Source organism: Schistocerca serialis, chromosome 12 (genome assembly GCF_023864345.2).
Source record: "Schistocerca serialis cubense isolate TAMUIC-IGC-003099 chromosome 12, iqSchSeri2.2, whole genome shotgun sequence".
NCBI classification, from domain to species: domain Eukaryota; kingdom Metazoa; phylum Arthropoda; class Insecta; order Orthoptera; family Acrididae; genus Schistocerca; species Schistocerca serialis.
The window spans coordinates 38,669,310-38,688,625 of record NC_064649.1 but is presented as its reverse complement, the minus strand read 5'-3'; the positions used below and the strand labels follow the sequence as shown (position 1 = coordinate 38,688,625).

The 19,316-nt window shown below is 43.0% G+C and overlaps 1 protein-coding gene across 1 annotated transcript in view; it reads right to left on the bottom strand.

Moving 5' to 3' along the window:
* The window catches only part of LOC126428403 (protein lifeguard 3-like), a 98,389-nt gene extending 79,339 nt beyond the window's left edge, over positions 1-19,050 (bottom strand). The window contains exon 1 of the mRNA XM_050090324.1: positions 19,005-19,050. Coding sequence (XP_049946281.1) covers positions 19,005-19,050 — 46 coding nt within the window. The remainder of the gene's footprint in view (positions 1-19,004) is intronic.
* Positions 19,051-19,316: the final 266 nt, after the last annotated feature.

Below are 19,316 nucleotides of genomic sequence, written 5' to 3'. Positions count from 1 at the left end.
TATTAGAAGGCCAGATTAATAAATCATTAACACTGTTGTCCCTGCAACTAGTGAAAAGGCTGCTGCTCCTCTTCAGGAACCACACGTATTTCTGGCCTCTCAACAGATCCCCCTTCGTTGTGGTTGTACGCACGGTACGGCTATCTGTATCGCTGAGACACGGAAGTCATCCCACGGACGGCAAGTTCCATGTTTCACGGGGGAGATGTATTCTAGTATTATTCAATAAATATCAGTGCAGTTTATGATTAACACCCATTATCGTCACAGAATAGAAAATGGCGGATATTGCAAAACACTTTTTACAAGCCTTATAATGGTAACTCTTTTACTTTCGATGTAATTAAGGTCTATAAATAAAAAATTTGTCATTTGACAGTGCTACACATATCACATGTTTTGGGGGCAAGAGAATAGCATATTAATATTACGATGAACCACCACAGTTAAACAGTAACGTAAAAAAATCTGAAGCCGGCTGACACTGCATGATTCTGCCATTTACTTTCATATCTTATACATAAAAGTGCCGCTCCAGTAGATATACAAAAACTCGAGCTAATCTGAATGCAAAGTTGTGTCAAGTTTTCAAAGCGATAGGTGAAGAACTTTCAGAGCTTTAAGATTCTGAACAAACGAACATTCACATTTTTACTTATATAGATGGACAGATTTCAGTACAACACATTTTGAAGGGATGTATTTAGAGTCAGACAAGAGGTCCCAGCGTGTCGTATGAAGGTGTTGAGAACAAAGTATTCCATATTTTGAGAGGTCCCAGCGTGTCGTATGAAGGTGTTGAAAACAAAGTATTCCATATTTTGAGACTTGGTAGTATGAACCAAAACAAGAGATAAATGTCCAGCAAACATTGGTTCTGAAATGCACACCTTGAGAGGTATGAGCACATGTTCATCTTCGGTATTGTAAAACACATCACCTCTACTGCAATCCTTTTGCTATTGTGAACGATCTAAATAACGCAGTAAACGAATGAGGACATATTCCTCTGCTAGTGTCCATGATAGGGCATGAAGTAAACGTCTGTTAGTGTTACAGTTCTGAGTAAGTGCAGCGCTTACATTACTTGTAACGTAACCACTTTGCGTTTTGATGAAGATGTGAAATGCTTACCTCTCTAAATATGGAATAATTTTTTTATCCTGTATATATCGTTGAATATGTTGAAAATTGTGTGGCAGAATGGCAACATACAAATTTGGTTAAAGTACTTGAAGTCGAAGACTCACACTGAATAGGCACGGTAGTGTGTCCACACCCTTGTGGGGGCTTATCAATTTTAGCACAAAATCGCCGCGAGATAGTCCGTGAGACTTGCACAAGTTGTAATTTCCTTAGAATGGTTAGGCATTCACCATTCACCGGAGATGAGAAACTTACTTGTGTTTATCATTTTTTTTTCTAGAGCGATACGACAGTTAAAATAGATAACGACCTTCCCCCTACAAATGTTACTGTCTTGATTTGTAGTAAGACTTCGGTCCTAGTGGAGGACGCAGACGGATATTAACAAATCGGGAAAGATGACGAAATTCTGCGAATTGCACTGGCCTGGCATGAAGTGAGGGTGAACTGTAAAAGTTGTGGAAAACAGCGTACGTAATTACAATGAAAAAGTAGAACACATCAAAGATGCAAAACAGGAAGTAAAATGTAACCAGAATGAGATTTTCACTCTGCAGCGGAGTGTGAGCTTCTGTAAAGTTTGGAAGGTAGGAGACGAGATACTGGCACAAGTAAAGCTGTGAGGACCGGGCGTGAGTCGTGCTTAGGTGCTCAGTTGGTAGAGCACTTGCCCGCGAAAGACAAACGTCCCGAGTTCGAGTCTCGGTCCGGCACACAGTTTTAATCTGCCAGAAAGTTACAGTAAAATGTAAGTTCAGGACGTAAACTACTACTACTTTTGGGTAACCAAACTAAACTAAACTACTTGCGAACAGGCCATGGAAGGCCCAAAGGCACCGACCGGCCGCCGTGTCATCCTCAGCCCACAGGCGTCACTGGATGCGGATATGGAGGGGCATGTGGTAAGTACACCGCGCTCTCCCGCCCGTATGCCAGTTTACGAGACCGGAGCCGCTGTTTCTCAATTATCTATCTCCTCAGTTTGCCTCACTAGGGCTGAGTGCACCTCGCTCGCCAACAGTGCTCGGCAGAACGGATAGTCACCCACCCAAGTACAGGCCCAGACCGATAGCGCTTAACTTCGGTGATCTGACGGGAACCGGTGTTACCAATGCGGCAAGGCCGTTGGCACTTTTGGGTATAGTAAGTCAAAATTAATAACTTTCTAAGCAAATTTTTCCGACTACTTTTCAGATGACATGTTGACAAAACAGATAAAGGGATACAGCAAGCAGACCTGTGCAAATTCATTTTCACAATTAACTTAGTTTCGTATGAGCAGTCAAGACGAAATAAAAATTGGACAGTTTTTAGGATTAAAATACACTGCGCAACAAAATTAGAGGATCACTTTTTCGAAACTTCGTAACTGCCTCCCATTGCGACGTGTAAGGTTCAGATTTGGGTCAAAGGTGCCCAGAACCATGCTCTGTAATGGTGCAGAGGCCTGCCGCCCTACGAAATCGCCCTCGGGCTCGGCGACGCTTCAGACAGCGAGGTGTCGACGAATGCGAAAGACAGGCCAGAACTCAGAAGTTCAGTTAAGGTGTAAGGGGGGTAATGATGTCACACTAGCTTTTTTGTCACATTGGAGCCAAATTTCACTACAATTCTGCCCAAAGCCAGCGTGGACGAGTCACACGATGAGAAAATTGTCACTCCACATCTCACCAAGATTTCACCCTCTCTGTTGCCAGTCTTGCAGTGGAGGTCAGACCCGCGATACCCAGAGTTAAAAACACGCTGTTTTCCTATGAGCGGCCGATGAAAGCATTTCAGATACCCACATCTCAGAATCGACACGAAGGTGGCATAAAGGGCATCAATGAAACGATCCCTTCCATTGGGCGTTGATTCCCAAAGATGTCGCGGTCGAAAACGACATTTTTGATGAGCGACAGACCGACCCTCTTGGCAATGTTCGATATTGCTGCCACCACCCGGGCGATGAAAAACTATTCTGACATTGTGGGCCAGCGACCCCAGTGATTGAGATCTGATCCCTTTGGATGTAGTGCGACCGCAATTTTCTCTGTTGTGTTCTGGGTAGGATCACTATGGACCGTTCAAAACCATTCGACGAAATTCGAACGTTATTCGCAGCAGCAAATGATGTTTATGCTTTTTCAGCCCTCCTATATCGCGCTCTCATGTGCTGTAATCACTAAAGGGATGCAAGGCAGGGGGCGGGTGGGGGGGGGGGGGGGAGCGGCAGGGAGGGAGGTGGGAGAGGGTGCAACATTGAGTTTGACATGCTCGTGAAAAAAACAGCGAAGGGTCCCACTATAACCTTCCAGTTCAGCAAGACAGTCGATGCCTCCCTCCGCCCACACACCTTTATTGAGCACGTTAGAAATGTGCCTGTCAGAGAGTTTGATACCTATTCAGCCTAGCGGCTGCTTTAGTGCTTGACGAAAGACAATCGATTCGGCACCCCTTTTATGTATTTGGTCGACAATTACGGGGTTTCAAAAAAGTGAGTTGTGCAGTGCTGAAAAACAACCATGAATTACGTATAACATTTTCACAGAAATGAATCGAGGTCCACAGAACTGATACATAGATGTATCATACGTTTAGATGTGATCAGCTGAAAATAAAAAAGAAGTACACTGGGTTTTGGAGAAGACGGAGTGTAAAAAGCCCTAATTTGGAAAAAAAACTGGTTTTGCGTACATGGAACGAGAAGAAATATTGACACGTTGTGAAATAATGAGGAACTCTCTGCTTCGCAGTTGAAAATAGTTTTCTTAATATAATTGAGAATTTGTTTGCGGAAGGGAAGCGGAAATGTCACTGAAGCATATCGGCGATGCTGGTAACTGGGCTTTCAGCCGTAGGAAGAATTTTGACATCGCCCCAGTCGGGCGACTCCGCGCAGTGCATCGTTTCGCGGGTCATCGGATTACGTTCTTCCGAGATCAGCAACAATTGTTTCATAATAACATTGATGAAATGCTTTATTCAAATTTCAGAGCAAAGAAACGAACACAATGAAGGTATAAACGTTTTCATACTTGAGTGCACACCAGAAAACTGTGTATATACGAAATTCGTTGTGATAATAGTAATAAAAAATGTTAATTGTAATAAGGACACAGAATACGTAAGTGGAAAACTTACCTCAGAGCTATATATCCTGCACAATCTCAACAACCTAAAAGAAGCGAGCAGTGTGAAAACGACATACTATACAACATTTCGTTCTACATGAAATTATGGATAATTTTGTGAGAGATCCCTCAAAATAAATGGTAATAGAGTTTTCAGGATGAGTTTCCAGTCTGCAGTGCAGTGTGCGCTGTTCTGACACTTCCTGGCAGATTAAAACTGTGTGCCAGAGTGGGAGTCAACTTGTGACCTTTGTCTTTTACGGTCAGGTTGTCTACTGACAGTACCTAAGGCCTCGGCTGAGCCGTATCTCGGCTGCATCCTTTCTTCCAGGAGTGCTAGCGCTCCTAATGAAGCAGGAGAACTGTGAAATTTGGAAGGAAGGAAACCAGGTACTGGCGGAAGTAGAGCTGTGAGGGCGGCGGGTCGTGAGCGGTGCTTGAATAGCTCAGTGGGTGGAGCACTCATACGCGAATGGCAAAGATTCCGAGTGACGGTGTCGTACACAGCTTTGATCTGCCAGGAAGTTGCGGCAATAGAGTATTCAGAATGCAGAGAAGAGCAATGAGGATGATAGCCAACCTTAAATGGAGAAAAATATGTAGCTAGGCCAGCATTTACGATACTGACGCTGCGGTACACATACAAACATGAACTGCTGTTCTGGACAAAATTCAGATATGTTTCTGAGACTCAAGACCTGGCGCCACGATACAAGGAAACGGATCTTCTTCCGTGAGCTCAGACACGACACAGCGAATTCAAATCAAAGCCATCCTCTGCTGGTCCAAAAGTCCTAGAAAAACTGCATCCAAACGTGGGTGAGGTAAACAATAAAAATATTTTCAAAAAAATCTCTCGAAATAATTTTCGAAGAAAACTGTTGCTGCTAGAGTGTAAAAATTCCTGTGTCACTACCGTGTAAGACAAATTGCTGTGTAATATTGTACTCAAAATGAGATGTAACTTATATAAAAAATATGTTCTTCGAAGAGAGAGAGTCTGCCAAAGCATGTAGAAAAACATATAAGGGGTTGGGTTGTACTTTGAGACTAGTGTACCCGGTAACACTCTGGTCGTTTTTCCGACCTAGTAAATGATTTTAGAATTATATGATGTAATTCGTCCTAGAGACCACCATAAGCAGCTTCCGCATTTCGTACTGCTTTTGTTGTGAGACATGAGGTTGTGTTTTGTGTAGCAGTTGCAATAATTTAAGTTCCACACATTTAAGTGCTGTGTAATACGAGGGATGTTCAAAAAAATGCGGAACGTTCGTGTTTTCGCGCCAATGGTGTGTTGGTGCCAAATGAGGTTGGCATCCCTGCACACGCCTGTGTTTAATGTGTAACTGCCAGATGTTTCATTCTTGTATGTCTGTTCGTTATTGTTCAATGCTGTATTGAGTAGAACGTTGTGTTGCACAGTTTGCGAATTTCGAGATGGTAGAGTTAGAGGAGCGACACGTCTGCATTAAATGTTGCTTGAAACTCAAGAAAACTTTTACAGAGACACACCAAATGATGCAGGAAGCCTACGGCGACGAGTGCTTTAGCCGTACTCGGTGTTGCTTATCGTTCACACGGTTTAAAAATTGCCGGGCGGGAAGTTAAAGATGACCCTCGCCCTTCGACGTCTACCGACGACGCTCATGTCAGGAACGTCAACGAAATTGTGTGTGCCCATCGAAGACTGACTGTCCGAGAGATTGCGAGAGAACCTTACTTTTCATTTGGATCATGTCATGATCTTGAGATAGCATCTTGGAAAGCATCGTGTTGCCGCAGAGTTCGTCCCACGGCTCATGAGTCAAGACCAGAAAGATATTCGCCCCGCAATCTGTGAAGAGCTTTTGCATCGCGCAAATGAGAACAAGATGTTCCTTACGAGAATCATAACTGGTGACGAGACGTGGGTCTACGGTCATGGTGGTGTGAACGAGGTTCAGTCTCCACAATCAGCCGGGGAAGGTTCTCCAAGACCAAAAAAAGCTCGTCAGGTCAGGTCAAACGTCAAAGCCATGCTGATACTTTTCTATGACTTTGAAGGATTAGTTCATCATGAATTCGTGCCACACGGACAAACTGTTAATTGATGGTACCATCGGGACCATCTTGCGACAGCTGGCCGGAGTGACCGAGCGGTTCTAGTCGCTACAGTCTGGGGAGACGCCTGGGAGAAAATGTGAGAAGCAAACGACCGGAAATGTGGCGTGACAATTGATGGCTCTTGCATCACATAACGCACCCGCACATTCACCCCCGTTGGTGCGTGGGTACTGGAAAAAAAAATTAACTATGCTGCCTCATCCTCCGTACTCTCCAGACCTGGTCACTGCGGACGTTTATTTCTAAACTGGAAACCTCGTTCAAAGGGCGAAGATTTACAACTATAGGCGAGATAAAACAAAATTCGCAGACGGCGCTTCGCGTGATCCAGCAAAAGGCGTACCATGACTGCTTCCGGAAGTGAAAACGGCGTTGGGGGGCGGTGTATCAATTGTGGAGAAGACTACGCACAATAAGTAGAAAAAAATTTCTCGATAAAGTTTCGTAATTTTTTGAACAGATGTTTCATATTAAACCCATTTGGAAAATACTGTTAATTTTTGAACTACGGTAAAATTCTACATATTTTTTGAACTTGTTATGTCACATGTAGACGTATAAGCCTTACTTCGTCGGTTGTGCACCATATTGTATTTTGAAACGGAAGAAGATCTTTCACTGTGGAACATCTAATACTTACAAATTAACTGAGAATCTTGCATGTCTTATGAAATTTACCTGTCTCGAAACTGAAAATTTCTGTTAGTTTCCAGTAGCTTCGTTTCAGCGTGTTTCACTCGTAGCTGGTTTTTGTCAATAACCGTAAAAAATACTCAGGGGTTAAGTCTCAGACACGTTATGACTGGCAGGTAGTGCCTAACAAAGGTTCAAAATGGCTCTGAGTACTATGGGACTTAACATCTGAGGTGATCAGTCCCCTAGAACTTAGAAATACTTAAACCTAACTAACCTAAGGACATCACACACATCCATGCCCGAGGCAAGATTCGAACCTGCGACCGTAGCAGCAGCGCAGTTCCGGACTGAAGCGCCTAGAACCGCTCGGCCTCCCCGCCCGGCACACACACACACACACACACACACACACACACACACACACACAATTCCCATTTCTGAGCTGCATCCTCACACAGCTCTCTCTCCCTCTTTAGCGTGCAGGGTCATAAGGATGTAAGTCACTTTTTGGTCATTTTTGGTTTATTAAGCGAAATTGGTAAGGGAAACACAAGCTTTAGTGTGGTATAAAGGGCTTATGTCAGGATGCAATACGGGGCATACTGAATCGTCACTGTGAGTTAAGTCAATAATATTATCTTGGAACTCTTCCATTTGGCCCGTGTTTGCATAGAAAAACAGTAATATCAGAAAATTGAGTCTGCCTTGATGCAAAACACCTTGTCATTCGTTTATTTCTTTATTATCCCACACTAGTTTCGGCGACAAATATCACCATCATCAGTGGGGTTTTTTAATCTAAAACATGCAGAAAATTGTATGGTTGTACAAACACAGTAAAACGTTATTACATTTTTACAAACTGTCTTTTGAAATATAGTTTTATGTTGATACTTTCATAAATAAACGAATAACAAGGTGTTTTGCATCAAGGCGGACTCAATTTTCTGATATTACTGTTTTTCTATGCAAACACGGACCAAATGGAAGAGTTCCAAGATAGTATTATTGTTTCTACGCCATGCCAGGCATTTCCAGTAAAGCTCTTCAACAAACTTAAAAAAACGACAGTGAAACTACATCAAACTAACTTGAACCTCAAGTACAACAAAATCTGCTCAGCCAACATCATTCCTAGTTCCAGAATGAGATTTTCACTCTGCAGCGGAGTGAGCGCTGATATGAAACTTCCTGGAATATTAAAACTGTGTGCCGGAGCGAGACTCGAACTCGGGACCTATTCCTTTCACGGGCAAGTGCTTGAGCACTTGCCCGCGAAAGGCAAAGGTCCCGAGTTCGAGTTTCGGTGCGGCACACAATTTTAATCTGCCAGGAAGTTTCATCATTCCTAGTTATATAAAAATTAATGTAAACAACATGTCACCTGCAGCACAGCGCGCTAAACGAACAGCTGAAAGAGCTTGGCTGAAATATGAAATTTGTTCCCTGTACTCAAAAAAACAAGAACTGAATATCAGCTTATACAAATTACACCTAGAATTAGCAAACCAAATCTCCAGCTCCTCAGTACCGTATGACACAATAGAAAGAATAAATCACCATTCACAGACAATAATGCAAAGAAATGGCAGAAACAAGAACAGGAATTAAACAAACTCATGAACAAAAACTGCCCTAAAACCGAGACACACACACAACACACATTCCATGAACGCTTTATTAATTTTACTGGCATAACACTCACCAAAGAAGAAGAACAGCTACTTGAGAAAGGACCAAAATACAATTTGAACACCCACATAACACATAAGACCATAGAAAATCTTATTACTGAGACTGAATACATCATAGGACAACATGAAAAAACTAACACTCAAGATTTCAACGCAGGCCTAACAAGAGAACTCGTGACAGAGGAAATGAAACAAATCATCAGAAAGAACAAACCATCCATAAACACAAATAAAAAAACGATCTGATGAGAAAACCATAAACAGTACACACAGAAAACTAAAACAACACAATGCTCTCATCACCAAGGCAGACAAAGGGAATGCTCTAGCCTAAATGACAGAGGCAGAATACATTGAGAAAACAGAAAAATTTCTGGCAGAGAATGAAATAAGAAAGCTAACGAGTGACCCAACACAAAGATACTAAATAAATGTAAAGACTCTCTAAAAAAACATCACACACACCTTGACACAGAACCAACAGAAGAATGACACAAAAGAACCCTAAAGCTCCACTCTTTACAAGCATGCCAAAGGTCCACAAACCCCTCATCCGAGTCAGGCCAGTGGTTGACTTCAGAAAAGCCCCATCTTACTTACTAGGGAGACACATGCTCACATTCCTACAGAAGACATACACATACACAAACAACAGAAGCCTCAAAAACACAGGAGACATAATAGAGAAAATTAGGAATGTCAACATCCCCCCCAACAGCAAAACTGGTATCTTTTGACGTAACATCCATGTACACAAACATACCCACAGAAGAAACTATAAACATTTTAGAACAACAGCTAAAATGCAAGAAATTCCCAGATGTACATATAAATGAAATCTCATCCATCCTCAGGCTAATCACAGAACAAAACTACTTCACTTTCAACAACAACTTCTACGTGCAACAAGCGGGGCTTCCCATGGGGTCCCCCATCAGTGGAATCTTAGCCAACATTTTTTTGGACCATGTAGAGAACACAATATTCAATAAGATTGTAAAACAAGGAGGGTACAAAATAATCTACTGGTACCGATATGTGGATGACATAATCTGCCTTGTAGATGAAACACATAGCAGGATAGAAGAGCTCCACAGTAACATCAACACAGTACACCCAAAAATCCACTTCACAATGGAAATAGAACACAACAAGAAACTAAATTTCTTGGACCTTACAATCACAAGAAACAACCACCGACATGAATTCTCCATCTACAGAAAACCCACATCCACAAGCACTGTTATTCACAGCTCATCCAACCAACCGACAGTGCATAAATATGCCAGTTTCACACACATGCTCCACAGGATAAACAGAACACCTCTTAAACCAGAAAACTACACACAGGAACTAAACATAATCAAACAAATTGCTGTTGAAAACGACTACAAAACAGACATCATAAACAAACTCAACAACAAGGTAAAACGGAAACATGCAGCACAACACAGGAGACCCCACCACTTCAGAAAAAAGAGAGCGATGGTACACACTAACATACAATAACAAAATATCACACAGAATAGGAAACATATTTAAAAAGCAAGGGATCCCAATAACATTCAGAACAAACACTACAGTTCAGAAAAGACTAAGACCAGTCAGAAAAAACTCAGAGCCACTACATAGGACAAACAAGCAGAAATTTCCGAACGAGGTACACAGAGCACATGAGAGCTCTAAGAAGTGACTGCGCACATTCAACTTTTGCAGAACATCTAATGAACAAAAACCATAACCCCACTAAAATTGAAAACGATCTACGCATTCTGAGAAACAGCAACAGTCTACACCGACAACTAACAATAGAAGAGAATTACCATATACAAAAGGCCATAGTTGAAGGGAAAAATGTAATAAATTGAAAACACAGCACTCTGCAACAACACACTCTTTACCGCTCTGAGAGAACTGACCAACGACACAGAACAGAAAGCACACACACGCAAAAGAATCACTTCCCCATCACACACAGAGACATAAATAATGAACAGAAGTCGTCGTAATTCGCGCCACAGTTTTTCATATTCTTTCTCGCCACATGCGATACGCCTCTCGCGACACAGGCGAACAGCAAGATGGCGTAACATTCTGGATCAGAAACAAAGTGCAGAAGTTGTATTTTTCTGTGTAAAAAGCAGCCACATAGCATCCAACGAGCGTGAGTACACGAATAGCTAAGCAACAGCTTAATACACACCAAAATAACTGGCTTCCACAACAATACCACAACCTCAAGTATATACTGCTGACATACGAAGTTAACCTTTTAGTATTTGTTTACTAACAGTCGCTCACATGGTTGCAGATGGCATGATGTTCGCTAAGTAAAAAGACGGCAACAGACAAAAAAGAGCATAGAAAATATGTCACAAACGGCATCAATAATTGCTTAAAACATGCTGTAACATACAATAAATAAGGTAGTATGAAAGTATCAATATAAAACTATATTTCAAAAGACGATTTGTAAAAATGTAATAATGTTTTACTGTGTCTGTACAACCATAGCATTTTCTGCGTGTTTTAAATTAAACAACCCCACTGATGATGGTGATATTTATCGCCGAAACTAGTTTGGGATAATAAAGAAATAAACGAATAACAAGGTGTTTTGCATCAAGGCGGACTCAATTTTCTGATATTACTGTGCCTTAACTCATATATGATAACATATGTTTTATATTAAGGGCTTATGTCGCCTTATGCCCTTAGTCTCAGCAATGTGTGATAAACTGTATAAGTTTTATGTTGGCTTATGCTCTTAGTAACACTCAACATTTTTAATTTATATTTGTTATTCCGTAATCTATCCCAGGGATAGCAATACGGTATTATTGAGGAAGCTTGTGCTATAGATATGTGCACTGTTTTTGCATTGTGAAAGGGGGAAGATTAACATGCACTGATTCCTGAACGTGTTTGAAAATGTTTACCCGTGGGAAGGAAATGGTTCATTCATTGCAGAAAAGACTGGCATTAATACAAGTGGTTTTTTAAACCGATATAGTAGCTTTCATTTTACAAGACTAAATAAGCTGTAGACATATATAGCCCTCTTTATAAAAGTTGTGTCAAATTGCGCTTCTTGTAAACCCACAGAGACAATAATTAAGGATGCTGAAAACGAAACACTATTAATTTCCACAAAACATTTTATTGGTTATCTTTAGGTGAATGCAATAATTACAATTTAATATTGTCTTCACCACTATCCGAACAAGATAAAATACGGGATATATTAGACGGAGCCCCTGACAAACCATCAATGAACAAACTACGATCTTCACTGTCAGTTATTTTGGATTATGATGATGACAGTGATCAAGACAAGACATACGTACCAATTTCAGAAAGCCTAGATTATGAAATAATAACCAGAAGAAAAAGTCACGTTACTAAAAAACTAAAAGTTCCTCTTGATGATTCAGATCAGCGGCAAGAATACGTTGCGCACAATGTTCCTGCAGACCCTGTGGTGGAGACATTTCTTTCAAGAGATAGACTTGAGCAGCCTTCTACAAGCAATGACAATGGTGAAGGTACGGCTATTCAGCATCGTTGGGCTAGAGCACTGCGCAAAGAACGAACTGTTCTATTCCATACTGGACAGTCGTACGTTAGTAGGAAATAAGGACGTGCTAGGAAGATGAAACCTCTTAAACAGAGCAAAATGAAATGTTTTCTCATTCTGGAAAATGATACTTGCAAAACTATTTTTTCGGAATACTTGGGACTCGGTACTCATGATAGAAAAGTTGCGTTTATAACAAAGCATGTCACTACTAAACATATGGCAACCAGAAGACCCAGAAAGGAAACATGTTCTAGAAACAGGTTCAAATGGCTCTGAGCACTATGGGACTTAACATCTATGGTCATCAGTCCCCTAGAACTTAGAACTACCTAAACCTAACTAACCTAAGGACAGCACACAACACCCAGTCATCACGAGGCAGAGAAAATCCCTGACTCCGCCGGGAATCGAACCCGTTGTAGAAACAGGAATGTTACCCATGAATACTGTTTTGAAATCAATGGTCAAAGGAAATCTGTATGCAGACACTGTTTTCTCAGCACACTAGATGAGCATGAGAAATTTGTTAGAGACACCATTAAAAATAAAAGACAAAGCACTACTGGAACAACCCCCAGTGATGGGCGTGGAAAACGTACTCCGAAATATAACAAGTGTGAGGAAGAACTGAATGACGTAAGAGCTCATTTATTGTCTTTCCCAGAAGGAGCAATGACAAGAGGTATCTCCCTTCTCATCTGAATTTGAAAATTACGTACCAGTTATACAGAGAACAAATCAAAACCTGTATCCAGAGTTATCTACGAAAGGGAATTTCATGCCTTGAAACTCTCCTTCAAAAAACCCAGCATAGATACGTACATGATACAAATGTGATGCCTTACATATGAAAATACAAGTTGCAAAAGAAACCAGTAATGCAGCAGGTCTACGAGGGTTGACTGAAAAGTAATGCCTCGAACTTTGCAACTCTTCAGCAGTTGGCAGCGTTGGTATCCGGCAGGTACTGGCTTGTTCCGTAGCCTGTTCGCTACAGCTCCAGTTGGCGGGAAGCCTTAGCATTGAACGGTTGTGTTGTTACAGTTAAAGTATGGAAGCCTGCGCAGACGGTCGGTCAATGCTATTTAAGCAACGTGTAGTCAATGAATTCTTGACATCAGAAGGTGACACACTACAGGAGATTCATCAGAGAATGAAAGCAGTTTATAGTGACTGTGTTGATGTGAGTACTGTGCGTCTCCATTCTCGTAACGCGAGAGGAGTTCCTGGCAAATTTGAAGTTGTGCGCTTTCATTTCAGGAGTCAGTATCTGGGGTATCCATCATCCTCAGATCTTCGGATAGCCAAGCTAAGCAATAATGTGACCCCCACGTTCTTGTCAAATGCCGATTGTGCTTGCAATTTCTCTCTGAGTGATACGACGATCGTCCTGATACAATCTGTCAACATTTTACATATGAAACTCGCTGGTTGCTGTCACAGGACGTTCAACTCTTTGTTCGTCACGCAGGTCAGACGTTCCTGCCTCAACATCTTTAAATTTACCCGCCCAACGACGCACAGTACTCACATCAACACAATCACCATAGACTGCTTTCATTCTCTGATGAATCTGCTTTGGGATTACATCTTCTGCTGTCAAGAATTCAAAGACTGCGCGTTGCTTAAATCGCATTGACCGTCCGTCTACGCAGGGTTCCATATTTTACACTGTAACATCGCAACCGTTCAATGCTGAGGCTTCCCGCCAACTGGAGCTGTAGAGAAGAAGCTGTGGAACAAGTCAGTACCTGCCGCATACCGATGCTGCCGACTGTTGAAGAGTTACGAAGGTAGAGGCATTACTTTTCAGTCAATCCTCGTACAACATTACTCAGCCGAACAAAAACTACATCAAGAGGCAGATGACTTTGCTTACTTATCAAAGGCAAAAGACAAAGGTATGTGTAAGCAAGGCGATTCTAAAAAATGTTTCAGCTTTGATCTGCAGCAATGCCTTCCTACACCATGCCTTGGTTCTTCTATAGCTTTCTACATACGTCAGCTATGGACATTTAATTTGACAGTACATGACAATGGTACAGGACAATCCACCACAAATATGTGAGATGGAGCTTTAGCTGGTAGGGGAGCAAACGAAATAGCTTCGTGCTTAGACATGCATTTGCCTAATATGCCCATAAATATTTCAAAAGTAACGTTTTATTGTGTCACATGTGGGGGTCAAAATAAAAACTCCCATATTGCAGCAATGTTCATTAAGGCTTTGAGAGACTTTCCTTACATCAAGGTCATCAATCATAAATTCCTATTTTCTGGACACACGCACGTGGAATGTGACGTCGGCCATTCCATGGCAGAGAAACAGAGGAAAAAAATGCAAGGTTCCAATTTACCATCCTCATGATTGGTACCAGTTGTTGAGGAGCAATGGCAAAAAAAAACAAAAATTCAACGTTTTTGAATTAAACCAAAATCAGTTTTAAAACTTCGCTGGACTGCTCTAATCTAGTGTGATTTTTAGAAAGAAAAACACAGGTGGAGAACATTACTCATGGAATGCTGTTCAATGACACCAGTAGACTAACAATGAGGCAATGGTCAAACTACAAGCATTCCTTGGGTGACGAACCTTTCAAGACGCTGATTTTCAGAAGACGGGACAGGCCATCAATGGACCAAGTGGAAAGGAAAAAGAAACCATTCGCTCTTATATTCAACGAAAAGAAGAAGGATTTACTTGCACAAGATCCAGATCTAACTAAAATTGAGTTGGAGTAGCATTCTTGTTGTATCGTGTTCTATTTATTTATAACAGCAGGCTGATTTCTGGAAAAACTGAATCCACAATATTGTTCTTGTTCATAACATTCATAACGTGTTGTTATAGAAATATATACACAGTATGAACTTTCTTGTTTAATACTTAGTGCTATTATATAATGTTGTCCGCACGTGGTAATTATTTGCAAATAAAGCTATTTCATGTCGCATTGATTAAGGTCATAAAATTATCATGCGAATGGGCTAGAGCACCTACGTTTACGAAATGAAAAGGGGGGAAAAATAAATTTAAATCACCAAGGAAATTTGGGCCATAAAGTAGGGAATATTTACTATGTAATAACGTGCTGTTAGTTTAAATATATACATATTCGGAATTTAGAGACGATTGTGGACTTTGTTGTGGCTCTCCTCAAAAAGTCATAGTTTGACTTAAGCCCCTTTGATCCTATATACACTCCTGGAAATTGAAATAAGAACACCGTGAATTCATTGTCCCAGGAAGGGGAAACTTTATTGACACATTCCTGGGGTCAGATACATCACATGATCACACTGACAGAACCACAGGCACATAGACACAGGCAACAGAGCATGCACAATGTCGGCACTAGTACAGTGTATATCCACCTTTCGCAGCAATGCCGGCCGCGGTGGCCGTGCGGTTCTGGCGCTGCAGTCCAGAACCGCGGGGCTGCTACGGTCGCAGGTTCGAATCCTGCCTCGGGCATGGGTGTGTGTCATGTCTTTAGGTTAGTTAGGTTTAAGTAGTTCTAAGTTCTAGGGGACTTATGACCTAAGATGTTGAGTCCCATAGTGCTCAGAGCCATTTTTTTTTTTTTCGCAGCAATGCAGGCTGCTATTCTCCCATGGAGACGATCGTAGAGATGCTGGATGTAGTTCTGTGGAACGGCTTGCCATGCCATTTCCACCTGGCGCCTCAGTTGGACCAGCGTTCGTGGTGGACGTGCAGACCGCGTGAGACGACGCTTCATCCAGTCCCAAACATGCTCAGTGGGGGACAGATCCGGAGATCTTGCTGGCCAGGGTAGTTGACTTACACCTTCTAGAGCACGTTGGGTGGCACGGGATACATGCGGACGTGCATTGTCCTGTTGGAACAGCAAGTTCCCTTGCCGGTCTAGGAATGGTAGAACGATGGGTTCGGTGACGGTTTGGATGTACCGTGCACTATTCAGTGTCCCCTCGACGATCACCAGTGGTGTACGGCCAGTGTAGGAGATCGCTCCCCACACCATGATGCCGGTTGTTGGCCCTGTGTGCCTCGGTCGTATGCAGTCCTGATTGTGGCGCTCACCTGCACGGCGCCAAACACGCATACGACCATCATTGGCACCAAGGCAGAAGCGACTCTCATCGCTGAAGACGACACGTCTCCATTCGTCCCTCCATTCACGCCTGTCGCGACACCACTGGAGGCGGGCTGCACGATGTTGGGGCGTGAGCGGAAGGCGGCCTAACGGTGTGCGGGACCGTAGCCCAGCTTCATGGAGGCGGTTGCGAATGGTCCTCGCCGATACCCCAGGAGCAACAGTGTCCCTAATTTGCTGGGAAGTGGCGGTGCGGTCCTCTGCGGCACTGCGTAGGATCCTACGGTCTTGGCGTGCATCCGTGCGTCGCTGCGGTCCGGTCCCAGGTCGACGGGCACGTGCACCTTCCGCCGACCACTGGCGACAACATCGATGTACTGTGGAGACCTCACGCCCCACGTGTTGAGCAATTCGGCGGTACGTCCACCCGGCCTCCCGCATGCCCACTATACGCCCTCGCTCAAAGTCCGTCAACTGCACATACGGTTCACGTCCACGCTGTCGCGGCATGCTACCAGTGTTAAAGACTGCGATGGAGCTCCGTATGCGACGCCAAACTGGCTGACACTGACGGCGGCGGTGCACAAATGCTGCGCAGCTAGCGCCATTCGACGGCCAACACCGCGGTTCCTGGTGTGTCCGCTGTGCCGTGCGTGTGATCATTGCTTGTACAGCCCTCTCGCAGTGTCCGGAGCAAGTATGGTGGGTCTGACACACCGGTGTCAATGTGTTCTTTTTTCCATTTCCAGGAGTGTATATAAAATAGTCCACCCATCCTGACCCCTGAAAATCTCGTAAGGCGGTAAAGGATGGCAGGCGGACGGAGGCCAACGGGTAGGGATGTCACGTTTCGTTTCGAATCGGGCGGGCTCCAGCCACGCCGTGAACACCCAAGTAAATATTCTTCCGCTGTTTAAGGAAAGGACTCTGGGTCAGTAACGTACAGCGGTGCTCGCAGGAAACAGGCGACCATTTGTCGTCCCAACAAACAGACATCCGCAAACGGCTACGCAGTTGAAGCGGATGACGATCATCGTCGACACTACCACAGACGCCTCAGAGGAGAGAGTCCGCCAGCCCTTTGCCACGGAGTCTCTGATTAGTTGAATACTTCGCACAGGTCGCATAATATCAAGTTGATCTGGTATGCGTCGGAAAGAAACTGTGATGAATGTGCCGCTCTATGACAGTCCACTGCAACAATGGAAACTTGGGTTCCACGACGCAACAGACGACGCTACGCAGGAAAAGGACGTAGAAATCCTTCGCCCGCGGCCGGCTCGTTCGTGGGACTTCGATGCGAACGTTCCTCAATGAACGCCACGATTTGTGCGAAGGCGGGCGTGATGCTACCGACCGTGACCGGCGGGAGAGGGACAATTGAAAATGGTTCAAATGGCTCTGAACACTATGGGACTTAACATCTATGGTCATCAGTCCCCTAGAACTTAGAACTACTTAAACCTAACTAACCTAAGGACAGCACACAACACCCAGCCATCACGAGGCAGAGAAAATTCCGGACCCCGCCGGGAATCGAACCCGGGAACCCGGGGGGACAATTGAGCAAGAACGGCAAGTAAATGCTGAGCAATGGATGCAGCGACGCCGTTCGGTTATGGATATGGTCGTTTTTGATAAAACTTTTACTTAATTTTATGTCACAGATTGTTGGTGTGTAGTAGCAGTGGTGGTGGCAAATAGTGTGTGTGTGTGGGGGGGGGGGGGGACGACTATGGGGGCTATAGCCCCCCCCCCCCTCCCCAATGGAGTATCATATTACACTTGAAAAAGTGAGGGCATATATTACTCCAACAGATTCTATCTTTTTTTATATAATTATATAGCAATATAGGTTGCAATGTATTTCAAACACATTTTAGTAAAAGAATAAGAGTGGCAAATAGCTTACTATTTAAACCAATAAATATCATTTAACTTAAAATGGGCGTCTTATTATTTATTAATATACATTTTTTACCCTGAACTCCAATACAGTTACCAAAACCTACTTTAAGCAACACCAAATTTTACCAGTTTGTCGGTGGACGATCCCAACTCTCCTTTTGTTAAGCGATATTCCATTCCCCAAAACCTACTTCCTCCCATTAGCTCCCCTCCCCCTTGACCGACTTCTAGAATCGCCCCTGTGTAGTAGAGTAGTAACGTAACAGACACATTAATAAATACAACATTAATAAGATTTTCTCGATTGCAACACTTGAGAATCTCAGCAGAATATTTGTTCCTTGGAACAGTGTTTCAGATTTGGAAAAGCCTTAATTTTCCGGAGTAATTTTTTGTAAGTTCAGAAAAAGACTGCAGCACACGAAAAGTTAATGACATAATTTAAAAATGGAACAAGAAAATGTTATAAACTTACGATGTAGGGATGGCTACAGGCGGAAGTCTGAAAAGCGTTCAAGGTCCAACGCTCTCCCTTCATATAGCGTAGATGAAGTAAACAAAATTGTAATTTGATATGATACACACCTCTAATGCAAATTTATACAATTGTAATTTCCCAAATGCTAATTATTAGACATACGTGTATCTATACTTTTCCAAGCGTGTGATACACCTTTGACTCTACCCTCACGATATGTATTGTCAGCGGATCCAATAAACAGTACGTTATTAAGGTCCGACTAACCTGCCTTCTTGGACGCGCCGGCGCTGTGTGCGTCTGTGGCAGACATGGCGTTATCTGGGACGAGATGCCTGCCCCCTATGTTGCTGTCCGCGCCATACGACGTACTAGAAAATTTGCGGATCTTCAAGCTTTCATTTCAGGGCCGAGCCGGCTGTGTCACAGATATTCCAGAAGCAACGTAACGACGACGTCAGAGATTGTAATACCGCGTGAGTCTCATCTCTGATGCCTGATAGAAAAACAAGTGCTTTCCACGGAGGTAAATAAAGAAGGCAATTGCCATTACGCCACAAACTTGTAGCCAACGGTTGC